Source organism: Phyllobates terribilis, unplaced genomic scaffold (assembly GCF_046119375.1).
Source record: "Phyllobates terribilis strain yellow unplaced genomic scaffold, ASM4611937v1 Scaffold_5__5_contigs__length_657084704, whole genome shotgun sequence".
Classification (NCBI taxonomy): domain Eukaryota; kingdom Metazoa; phylum Chordata; class Amphibia; order Anura; family Dendrobatidae; genus Phyllobates; species Phyllobates terribilis.
The window spans coordinates 468,978,198-468,990,968 of NW_027362765.1; the positions used below are offsets into that span (position 1 = coordinate 468,978,198).

General features: G+C 42.7%; 1 protein-coding gene across 3 annotated transcripts in view; it reads left to right on the top strand.

Moving 5' to 3' along the window:
- ANK3 (ankyrin 3) overlaps positions 1 to 12,771 on the top strand; it is a 762,832-nt gene that overhangs the window by 194,519 nt on the left and 555,542 nt on the right. Inside the window, exon 1 of one of the 3 annotated variants that reach the window (XM_073685432.1) lies at positions 10,547 to 11,182. The exons of the other annotated variants lie outside the window; for them this stretch is intronic. Coding sequence (XP_073541533.1) covers positions 11,120 to 11,182 — 63 coding nt within the window. The 5' untranslated portion in view covers positions 10,547 to 11,119. Of the gene's footprint in view, positions 1 to 10,546; positions 11,183 to 12,771 lie in introns of those variants that run through there. 3 annotated transcript variants of the gene reach the window in all.

Below are 12,771 nucleotides of genomic sequence, written 5' to 3' on the forward strand. Positions count from 1 at the left end.
TGACGATTGCTGTAGAACAGCTCCTACATATTTGCAGTATACGGTACAAGGAGCCGATCTTCAGTACACGGTAATGGCCAATAGACATTGGACAGAGCTGTGCAGTGCAGCTCCTTCAATGTTCACATTCGAATGGCGATATTAACTAATGATTGATGGGGGTGACGGGTGTCAGACGCCCACCGATCTGATATTGATGGACTAAATTAAGGATAGATCATCAATATCATATGACTGGACATCCGCTTTAAGAGAGTTGTCTCATGAAGAAAGATTTTTTTTAAATAGTTCTGCCATCTGCTGATCATAATGGCTTCTCTAAGGCCAAATTGTGACATCTGTATTTCAGGACTGAAAGGGGGGGTCACCTAACTCGTACTCATCAGAGTTAGAGTATATATGCCTATGCGGCCGAGCTTGGGACAGAAGACCCGCAGTCAGTTCGGAAATATAGTCCATACCCAAATCATGATACTGTATATCGAGGACTGAATTCCGCCTAAGGCCACGTTCAGCATTTGGTCAGTATTTTATCTCAGTATTTGTAAGCCAAAACCAGGAGTGGAACAATCAGAGGAAAAGTATAATAGAAACACGTCACCACTTCTGCATTTTTCACCCACTCCTGGTTTTGGCTTACAATCAAATATTGATGTAAAATACTGACCAAATACTGAATGTGTGAACGTGGCCTAAGTCTACTAGTATTGGGTGAAGAAAATCTTACCCCACTAAATTGATTTAGAAAGTCAGAACTGATTGATGCAGTAGCTTTGACTATGTCTTATTAGTCGTTTGTTAATATCCTACACATTTACAGCACTGCAGGTTGCCGAATCCTAACAGGATGTAATGCACGCACCATTAGGGCTTGGCTCTGCTGACGTGTATGATGACCCTATCACCCAATCCGCAGTGAGAAGATGAGATGAGGCTGAGCTGGGTGGTATCACCCTGTGTACTTTCTTTCTCCATCTCCACCTGATCCACATGAAAAACCTTCTCTTTAATTGTGAGCAGTGAGCGTTTGTGTAGCCACAGATGCGGGATGGTTATGCTGATTATGTCGTCATCGCCGCTCATCATCTTGGTTGATTCCTCAAAGTTTTGTAGAGCCTTACAGATGTCAGACATCCATGCCCACTCGTCAATTGTTGTGTGGAGGCTGAGAGGAATACCAACGGGCGTATTGTAGCTGGTATTCAGCTACTGCCCTCTGCTGCTCACAATGCCTTGCCAACATATGTAATGTGAAGTTCTAGCATGTGGTTATGTTGCACACTAATCGGTGAGCTGGGACTTGCAAGCACTGCTGCAGAACCGCCAGAGCGGCGGCAGCTGTAGCTGGCTTGCGGAAATGGGCGCACACGTGGCGTACCTTCACAAATAGCTCAGACAAATCTGGGTAGGTTTTCAGAAACCACTGAAACACTAAGTTGAGCACGTGGGCCAGGCATGGTACGTGTGCGAGCTTACCAAGATTCAGAGCCGCCACCAAGTTACATCCATTATCACACACGACCATGCCTGATTGTAGGTTCAGTGGCGAGAGCCACAGATCTGTCTGGTCTGTTAGACCTTTCAACAACTGCGGCAGTGTGCTGTTTGTCACTAAACAAATTATTTTCAGCAGAGCCTGTTACAGCTTCACCGAGGCAGTGTTGCAGAGCTTCCAGCTTCCGGCTGATGTGGACGAGATGACAATTTGGGGATGGAGAATGAGGAGGAGAGGTGCAGGAACTGGTGTAGGAGATGGAGGAAACCCTGATAGATCTAGGGCCCGCAATCCTCAGCGTTGGTAACACGTGTGCTGTCCCAGGGTCTGACCAGGTCCTGACCTCCACTAGGTTCACCCAGTGTGCCGTCAGGGAAATGTAGCGTCCCTGGCCACAAGCACTTGTCCACGTGTCGGTCATTAAGTGGACCTTCCTAATAACTGTGTTGGTAAGGGCACGGGTGATGTTATGGGTCACGTTCTGGTGTAAGGTGGGGATGGCAAACTGGGAAAAATAGTGGCGGCTGGGGACCGAGAACCGAGAGAGCCGCTTGTGAAAAGCCTCAGTGTACAGAAGCCTAAACGGCAACATTTCCAGAGCAAGCAGCCTGGAAATGTGCCCGTTTAGTGTTTGGGTCTATGGGCGGGTGGCTGGGTATTTCAGTTTGCATTCCAAGGCCTTGGATAGGGACATCTGAACGCAGCACTTGGACAAAGAATTGGACGTGGTTGCTGATGGTACTTGCAAATGTGCAACGACAGGTTCAGGGTGGGAGGCATCCACGCCTGCGTCCTGGACAGGGGATTGGCAAGCACATAGCACAGGGGAAGAGGCAATGGTGTCACCCGCAGACACTGATTGTGGACCCAGGCATTTGGCCCACCTAGTTTTATGCTTTGATGACGTGCCTGAGCAATGCTGGTGGTGGTCAGGCTGGTAGTGGTCAGGCCCCTACTGATCTTGGTACAGCACAGGTTGCAAATGACCATTCTTGTATCGTCCACACTTCCTTTAAAAAAGCGCCAGGTTGGAGAACACCTAACCCCTGACCTGAGAACTAGCCGTGTGTGGGTGCTTTGGTGAGCAGTTGCCCACCTTTTCCCTTTGGCCACCCCACTGCCTCTTTCTGCCTATTGCGGTGCTGCAGTAATAGGTACAGCATGTGTATGGCAAGCAATCCCTGCATGTTTATTGGCTGTCTAAGAGGCGCAAACCATGCGGGGCAGGGACTCAAGCATGGCACTTGAACATCCGCGATACTCGATCGAGTCACGAGCATACCTGATCACCTCGATGCTCAATAGAGTATTGAGCAGTGGCGAGCACGCTCGCTCATCACTAATTACCATGGAAACATATGTACCAAAGAAGGCATTTAATTTGACGTAATAAATTTATAATTTTAAATACTATTGCAGTCATTTTTGTAGGTCTTGCAATCATGTGCTGTGTTTTGACTGTAATTTCCTAATCAGCTTTAATTGGCCCACTGGCTAGCTGCCAATTGTATGTTATATACGCCATCATATTCCGCAGCACTCTGCAGACATTATCATCACTCTCCCCACTGGGACTCACAATCTACGTTCCCTATTACTCTGTCTTCGTAGTGGGGGAGGAAACCAGAGCACCAAGAAGAAACTCACACAAACGCAGGGAGGTCATTTAAACTCCTTTCAGATATTGTCTTTGGTGGGATTTGAACCCCAAAACACTACAATGCATTTATGCTAACCACTAAGCCATGTTGCAGATGGAAGTTAGGATGGGGGACATTATAAGTGTATGCGGGCCAGAATAAGGACAGGGAGGCATTATTAGTGTAATGGGCCACAATGGGGGACATTATTAGTTTATGGAGTCACAATGGACTTTATTGATGTTTGAGGAACAGTGGGAGGAAATTATTAATGTATGGGGTCACAGAGGGGGGTATTATTAGTAAATGGGGCCACAATGTCTCATGAAGAAAGATAGTAGCTTTTTAAATAGTTCTGCCATCTGCTGATCATAATGGCCTCTTTAAGGCCAAATTCAGACATCTATATTTCAGAACTGACAGGGGATTACCTAACTCTCACTAATCAGACTTACAGTATATATGCCTGTGAGGCCAAGTGTGGGACAGGAAAAACAGTCTGTACCCAAACTGTGATATATTGAGGTCTGAGTTCCACCTAAGGCCACGTTCACAGGTTCAGTATTTGGTCAGTATTTTACATCAGTATTTGTAAGCCATAACCAGGAGTGGAACCTCATTTTGGCTTACAAATATTGAGGTAAAATACTGACCAAATACTGAACATGTGAACGTGGCCTTAGGTGGAACTCAGACCTCAATATATCACAGTTTGGGTACGGACTGTTTTTCCAAACTGACTGCGGGTCTCCTGTCCCACACTTGGCCTCACAGGCATATATACTGTAAGTCCAAAGCCTGCTAGTATTGGGGGAAGAATGTCGGACCCCATTAAATTGATTTAGAAAGTCAGAACTGATTGATGCAGTAGCTTCGGCTATGTCCTGTTACTCCTTTGTTAATTTCAGGCGCTGCAGGTTGCCGAATCCTAACGGTATATAATGCACGCGCCATTGGGATTTGTCTCTGCTTGACGATTCCAGCGATCACCATGTAACTCCAAGTATGCGAATTGCTCATTTGTGGTCACATGTCCACTAGAGTCTCAACAGTGTCTCTCTATAGTCTATACGGTGTCTCTCTATATGGTGTCTATCTATAGTCTATACGGTGTCTCTCTATATGGTGTCTCTCTATAGTCTATACGGTGTCTCTCTATATGGTGTCTATCTATAGTCTATACGATGTCTCTCTATAGTCTATACGGTGTCTCTCTATAGTCTATATGGTGTCTCTCTATATGGTGTCTATCTATAGTCTATACGGTGTCTCTCTATAGTCTATACGGTGTCTCTCTATACGGTGTCTCTCTATAGTCTATACGGTGTCTCTCTATATGGTGTCTATCTATAGTCTATATGGTGTCTCTCTATATGGTGTCTATCTATAGTCTATACGGTGTCTCTCTATATGGTGTCTATCTATAGTCTATATGGTGTCTCTCTATATGGTGTCTATCTATAGTCTATACGGTGTCTCTCTATAGTCTATACGGTGTCTCTCTATAGTCTATACGGTGTCTCTCTATACGGTGTCTCTCTATAGTCTATACGATGTCACTCTATATGGTGTCTCTCGATAAAACATTTCCAGATGCGGCTGAATCTCTAGTCGGCACGTGGTGGCCGCATATGGGCAAATCGCATTCTGGCGATTACATGATGACAACTGGAATCTGCAATCACAGATAAATCCTAATGGGTTAGACCAGGGTTCCCCAACTCCAGTCCTCAAGGCCCACCAACAGGTCATGTTTTCAGGATTTCCTTAGTATTACACAGGTGATAATTGCATCACCTGCACAGGCAATAATTCCATCACCTGTGCAATACTAAGGAAATCCTGAAAACATGGCCTGTTGGTGGGCCTTGAGGACTGGAGTTGGGGAACCCTGGGTTAGACGACCACTTTAACTCCCTAATCATACACTTTCTGATGCTAGAAATGGTTAATATGCACATAACCTATATGTATATGTTGTATTGGCGCATTCCTATAACAGCAGGGATTAACCATTAGTGTGTTTTAGCGTCTTCACCAGTGAATGCTCAGCGTCTGGACATTTTAATCACAGTTAACCCTTGTGGCGGTGTAAGTGAAATTGCTGCTTGCGGAGTGCAATATTCTGCTCTGGTCGGGTTTTACATGAGATGTCCAACAAGTGAGTGAGGCCTCGCTATGTTGTCATGGCAACGCACAAATGCATCAGAAATTCTCTGCAATGGCAAAATGAATTCTAATAGAAGGTAATAGCCTTGCTATTAGCTCTCAGCTTAGACAAAAGCGATCGTGCTGCTTGTCGATGATGAATCTTGAGCAATGCAAAACATTATTATCAATAGTTTGGCCTGAGTGTACACCACCCGACATAAGGAACGGCTAACGACTTCTTAAGTAGGCCATGATCATGGCGGGTTAATAATATAAAAAAAAATATATATATTTTTTCCATTTTTGATTTTCATTTCTGATATAAAAATCGATGTTGCTTTTGCTTAAAGGGAGTGTGTCAGTAGAAATGTGTCATTGGTTAAATAAGTTTTTTTTAGGTAAATATATTTTTTAAAATATTTTGTGATTTTTTTTTTTTTTCACAGCACTTAAAGCTAACATGTCAGCTGATACATGTGGGCAGCACGTATCAGCCACTGGCTGTACGATCACAGCCATGTATTTTTTGTCTCTGATTGCTTTCAGTGGGAAAAACATGATAATCTTGTAGTTATGATACCTTTTAATGGCTAACAAGAATAAAATAAATGATGTTACAAAGCAAGCTTTCGAGACTTCTTAGGCCTCTTCCTCAGGCACGGTATAACAAAGTTTCTGAAGAAACACAAATATAGGCACACTAAAAAAAGGCAGAGGCATGGCATAATAAATGGACATTTACCTTTTTTTTGTGTGCATATATTTGTGTTTCTTCAGAAACTTTGTTATACCGTGCCTGAGGAAGAGGCCTAAGAAGTCTCGAAAGCTTGTTTTGGAACAACATTTATTTACAGGTGAGTAGAAGTTATTTTATATATTATCTCTTCCTTAACACACAACACTTGGGAAAAACCATGAGAGTTGATCGGATATGTGTTGTCATTTGTTGCATGCATATACACAATGGACTGAAGTATACAGTATGGATGAATGAAGTCAAATGTACCAGTCTTAGACAAAGATGATATGAGATGATGTTAGAGTATGGGAGAAGAATATTAAAAAGCCTTCTTTTTTTTTTTGTACTACAAAAGTCCAGAGGAACTCTGAAAGCTTTTTGTCCCATGGTAAGCAATAAGTATGAATTAATTATGAATAACTGGCAGAGATTCTACATTATTGCATTTGTTTACTATGTAATCACTGCCAAACTCTTCATATTTTAATGTTGGTGCCCTTCTCTGATTTCCTATTCAGATACTTTCTGCATGGTTAAGGCTTCCATATGTTTGAAATAAAAACCTTCCATAATAAACCATGTGATTTCTGAGGCCTATACGAATTATTCCTTTGACATATTTTAGCATTAAATACTCTGAAAATTCTTTAGGAAATACATTTTTATATTGGTTCTATTCTTCCACATTTCAAAAGTCTGGCAGAAATTTCAAAAAGTTCAACCAAAGTTTACATGGAAGAATAGATGAATTGCCCTGCTATTATATTCACAATAAAACCTTTAATATGCTGGGATATGTTTAATACTGAATCTATGCATATTAGTATGGCATTATGTAACATTACTGGAATATAGAAAAGGAAACAGAGAGGGGAAAGGAGAAGGATTAAAAAATGAAGGGGAGAGGAGCAGTACTCCTAGGGGAATAAATTGGTTAAAGTGAGAGAAGGCTGCTTGAATTTCTAGGTAGAAAGGCATAATACTACCATAGAGTCCAGGTTTGTTGAAATTTATCTTGATATTTTTATTAATAATGTACCAAGATACACCATTTTTTATTCCATTATTCAGTGTTAAACCATGCCTTTGCTGAGCACTGTCCACCTTTGCAACCTATTTGTGAATACCTCTCCAGAGTACAAAATATGACTCTTGCAGAGGGTGGCAAGAGACAGGAGGGAGAAAGTAAATTGTGTAAAGGGAGCTCATCATCAGGATTTTATACCTCAAACTCATTGCCTTAAATTTTGCAATGATTGTAGAAATTTGTTTTGCCATTTTATAGAAAGCCATCATTGAATTTGTATGCTAATGACCTGCAAGTGCAGTGGGTGGGGCAATGCACTTACAGCCCTCCTGCCCTCTCTCCATTCCCTGCCCTCCACCTGTCTCCAGTCTCTGACTGATAGATCTCAGGCAGGAGAGGTAGGTCACTGAAACAGGAGTGACCTGCCAGTCAGAGACACAAGGCAAGCAGCGGGCAGGGAGTAGAGAGAGAGACAGGAGAGCTGCAAGTGCATTGTCCTGTGTCACCCTGGCCTGGATGCCATAAATATAATTAAGCCTTGTCTGAGAGCAAGGGGGAGGTCCTCTAGTCAAGGATCATTAGCATGCAGCACCTCCTGTCCCAGACCAGTAGGGGGAGCAGGCTGCCCCTATAAAAGCTGGAGCTGGGGGCAGGGTTAGAGAGAACTGGACAACCTGTCTCTGGATTGAGAGGTGTCCCAGAGCAGGGACAGACAGTTGTGTTGCAGCCTAAGAGGCCGTGTGGCAGTAGGAGAGCCACGAGCCAGGGACAAAAGGCGAAGTGAGCCTGTCCTGGCAGATAAAGAAACTCATCTACCGGACTTTGGTGTCTGAGGCTGGGAGGATTCCAAGTCCTACAGCAGATAACCAGTCCGCAGGGGACTGTATGTTCCTTGGCCTAAGAAGCCCGGAGGCTCCGCCACAGCAGAAGGGACCAGCAAAGCCGTACCAGGCCGGGAGTAGAAAGGGACCCAAGTTGCAAGCCATACGGGCGAGAGGACACGGTGAGCTCAGGAACGTGGGCTGTTACACTACAAGGAGGGAACTAGCCAGAAGGAGCACAGAGAGCACGGTAGGCCTACACCCTCACCCTGACCAGGGCCAGCCTCCCACTTGTTTTCAGACATCCAGGCCCCCTCCTAGCCGGGCCTGTTTCTGGGTCATATTACCTGTCCTAATAAAGACCCTGAACTGTTTAAGAGGCCTCCGTTTCCTGGCTATCGCGGTCGGAATCGTCCCCTCCATCATTCATTATATATACTGCCCTGGGGCCATACGCCTCCCGTGGGGAGTTGAACTATTCAGTGCTGCACATTTATATCAGCCCCAGCGGTCTGCACTGACCGCAATCCACGGGTGGCGTAGTCGGACATTACCTACAGCACATAGCAGACTACAACTGGTCTGACCACCCTGAGCCACGGGACCGGGTCGCCACTACTACCCCCATCATTTCTCTGTCGCCCGGCTCCAGGTGCCCCACGGCCCAGGGGGCGAGTCAGTCCCACCGCGCAGCACTTGCAACTCATTAACATACAATTTCAATTATGGATTTCTTTAAAACGGCAAAACGGATTTCTAAAAGCAAAGTAAGGATTTACTCTGCATTAAAGCGCCTTTACATGTGTGTTATTAGTTTGGGATAAAAAAATCCTAACAACAGGTTCTCTTTAATGTTATCCCCAATATGAAGTGTATGACATTATTGATGGAGGTATCCATAAAATAGAATCAAAAGGAAGAGAAGAACATTTAGGAGCTTCCATGCTGAACCATGTCGGAGGGAGGGTCACTAGTGGAGTTGTGTAGAGCAAACTGGGCAGGTTGAGAGGCTTTATACTATTTGGCAATATTAGGGACATCGGTCCATCAGAGACTTTAGGATGGAACAGTGCAATCTATGGAAATGTTTTAAAGTATCTTAAGAATTAGGAGTCTAAGAAAATATCTAGCACATGAACTGGGAAGACTCAAAAATAGAAAAGTAAGGTAAAAGTGTCATGGATTCTCTACAGTAAATACATGCTCCAGACTTCCAAGAGACTCTCCTGATACCTATAGAGAGGTGGACAATTAGAAAAAAAAGGGGTGTGATTTGAGATGGTAAAGCAAATACACAAGTACTCAAGGTGAGACAATTTTAATTTGGCCTTGAGTAAAGATACCTCATTCTCTGAGGAAGCCATATTGAGAGCCCTCGATTTTGAAATGTTCACTGCAGGACCTGAGGCTAAGGCGGGAGTCACGGTAGCGAATAGCATCTCGCATCGGATGCGAAATGCCAATGACACTCGGCTCAAACTCTGCTGCGAGCGTGAGCCGAGTGTCATGCTACTGTGATCTAAATGTTTTGCTTGTACCTATTGACTTGAATGGGTGCGTGCCGTACTAGATATGCTGCCAGTCACTGCATGCTGAGATTTTTTTTCTCATGCAGAATCGGCATGAGAAAAAAATTTGAATAACATAGATCAGAGTGCAATACAAGATTTTCTCATATTGCACTCCTCCGTATTATACACCAGTGTGAGTGAGCCCTTTAGCTGAACAGGACAAGTCTAAGATTAGTAAGGAAGGATGTAGACAAAACAAATTCGAAGTAAAATATCGGCTGTGAAGGTGCAAATTTACTGAATAACAGAAGCCATCTCAAGGTCCTGAATGTCAGGATTCTGTCTGATTGTGATTAATAGAAATTCCAAGGCTAAAAGCAATGATAAATAGGAGAGAGGTAAGCCTTGACGAGTGCCCTTGTGGACATCAAGTGGGAAGCCTTGACGAGTGCCCTTGTAGACATCAAAGGGCGATGAGGTGAAACCACTGTATCCGAGATAGAGAAAGCCTATCGAGAGATACTAAAATCTAACATCCAGTCTTTAAAGGAAAAGGTAATGGAGGAACAAAAAAATGAACATAATATGTTCAGACGTTACATATGTACCAGACCAAACGTGCATGTTATTGAGTAAATCAGGGTTGTTAGAGGGGTAGACCATTCTGAAACACCTGCTTAACATACTATGTGTCCTTTTTCCCCCTATGGTAAGTGGCCCGAGCATCAGGATACCCTTTAAAAGGTTATCATCAATAAGCTCTTAAATAATGCGGGATTGTTCAAAGTAAAAAAACTCCTTAAAATTAAAAAAATAGCCGTCCAGACTATATTCTGAAGAAACGCTATATGGTCAACCTGGAGATAAAAATCACTTTTTAGGGAAAAGTACAAATAATGACTATGATTTATTTTTTACATCTAAGTGATGAAATGGCACAGGATGAAACGTGAAGACCCAGTAGATGCCTTCGCTCCAACAACATGGTAGCTTTTGATAATATTTCTCATGCTAACGCCGTATGATTATAAATCTTCAGGCTTCGCGAAATCATTCCACCCGGAGTGTGAACTTGAGATGGTTAAAATGAACCTCATTATCTCCCAACAGTTTGATGTAACTTGATTGTTTTGCTCGCCAGCCTGGGAGTGGCTTCAAAGGCAAAGGGAGCGTGAGTCCTTCTCCTCTCTGCCATGCCTTGATGCATTTAACACATGTGTTAGTATTAAGACGCTCGCTGCAATCAGTGAAATTCATATTCACTTTCCAGTCCACGAGAGAGAAAATAAGAGCAGATCATCCAGCAAGGAAAAGCTTCCCAGACTTGTCAGCAATCTGCAGCTCATTTCTGTTCTGTGCTCGTCAATACCATTTAAAGCCTGGAAACACTGTTGGGAGGACATGGCTTCAAAGTCGTATTCCAATTGACTTCAGGGATATAGTGTAGTTAATGCCGGATGGGGTTAACGCTCATTTATTTAAAGGAATAATAGTCTTTTGTGTCAGGGAAACTCCCAGTTTTTTTTCCTCCCTTTAAGCCAAGGCAGCGAGCATGGGCACTTTCCGTCTGTGCAGCTGGAAGTCAAGACTGTAGAGCTATCCGCTTCAAAGCAGCACTTGTCTGTGACATATCGGGAGAAGGACTTTGGGTTTCTGTGTTTTGATTTCACTCCTTGCCTTTGGATGTTGGAATATATAGGAACAGTGATCCCTTTACTTACAATATACCAATAAAATGAGTGAGGAACCCAAGGAGAAAATTTCCAAGCCTGCACATAGGAAAAAGAAAGGAAAAAAGGTAACAGATATGTCTGCTGCTTACATTTTGCTTGCCGTGCTTTCTGTCATCAACATAATAATTTATTAAAAAAAAAACAGACAGACATTACCAGATATGATGCTGGTGGTAAACGATGGAGTCTGCTGGGTGTGTGCATAGGAGGAAAACCGTAAAGGACTCGGGAAGACTTCATGTGCCATAATATAGACACACCTTCACATGGGCGATCAGATCCTGCTAATGCCATTCATTGCCATGTAGAATATCACAGAATGGATTTATATCTAGAAGGTTTAATATAGATATATGCCAATCCTATGCCCATGCTGCTCCGAGAACTTTGTTATGGACAGGTTTTGGGGTTCTGTAGGAGTCTACAGGCTTTGATGGCTATCAAGAGGTCCAATAGATGGTCTTATCGGTGGGGATTGGTACCTGCTGTATTAGGATTAGCAAAATGTATTGAGATTAAGCTTTTTAAACCTGGATCATGGCAGGATTGCATTTTATTGCAGTGTACTCATGGATATTACATTGTGCAAACAGGTGCTTTGTCTGTTTAGTTCGATGTTGTACAGTATAAATGGAGGGTAGTAAAAGAGGCTAAAATCTGTATTACATAAAACACAACTGTAACATACATAATATAATACATATAATACACAAGCATCAAAAATACATGAATACATTTTATCTCCCTTTCTCTCTCCCTATATAAATAGATGATAGATAGGTGATAGACAGACATAGATAAATAGACCGATAGATTGATAATGTAATGAAGGGGTGTCCAGTCTTAGTCATTACACCTACTTGCCACTTACTATTCCACGACTCAATCTTAATACTGTGAAAATCTCAGCTTGTGAATGGTTTGGAAAAAATGAGAACCTTCAAGACGCGAATCATCTCCGTGTGAAATGAAATCCATGGCAGCACCTGTTTTTCTGTTCTGCCTGAATAATTACGACTTTATTATTTGTATTATAAGCGCCTTTTTTTTTCTCGTTATAAGCTCTTTCATGCCGTAATGCTTTTTAAAGGATTATATCACATTTGGATAGTCATTTTCCACAGTACTGCCATACTGTTTTTGTGCTCCGCCTTCGTTACACCTCTTTTTATTACATCACCTTTTTATACTGTTGATTTCAAGGTGAACGCTGCCTATTCATTCTCCATCTCACTGACATTTTTATGAATATAACAGTAGTAGATGGCTTTTTTAACTTGTGCGAAGTATGAACATGGTTGGGTTCAAAAGTGAAAATTGAGTGATTGACAGATGTCATTTAATACTATGGGGCCGTGTTACTTGTACATAGTGATCATTCCTTGAGTTGTGCAGTAGTATGTAAAAACATAGCGAGTTGGCTGACATGACTTACTTAGCTCTGCTACATTTCAAGAAAACAGGTTTGCTACATTTATGTGTGATTATAGGCACAGTAAGAAAATAATGTTGTGTATTAAACTTTTACTCTCCTCTTTTGGCCAAAACTCACAAAACTCACTTTTGGCCAAAACTCACAAAAACTACTGTTTGTTTACCACCCGGACGGGGGATGCCCACTGTGCCAAATGTCCGCAGCTGTAGTTAAAATAAA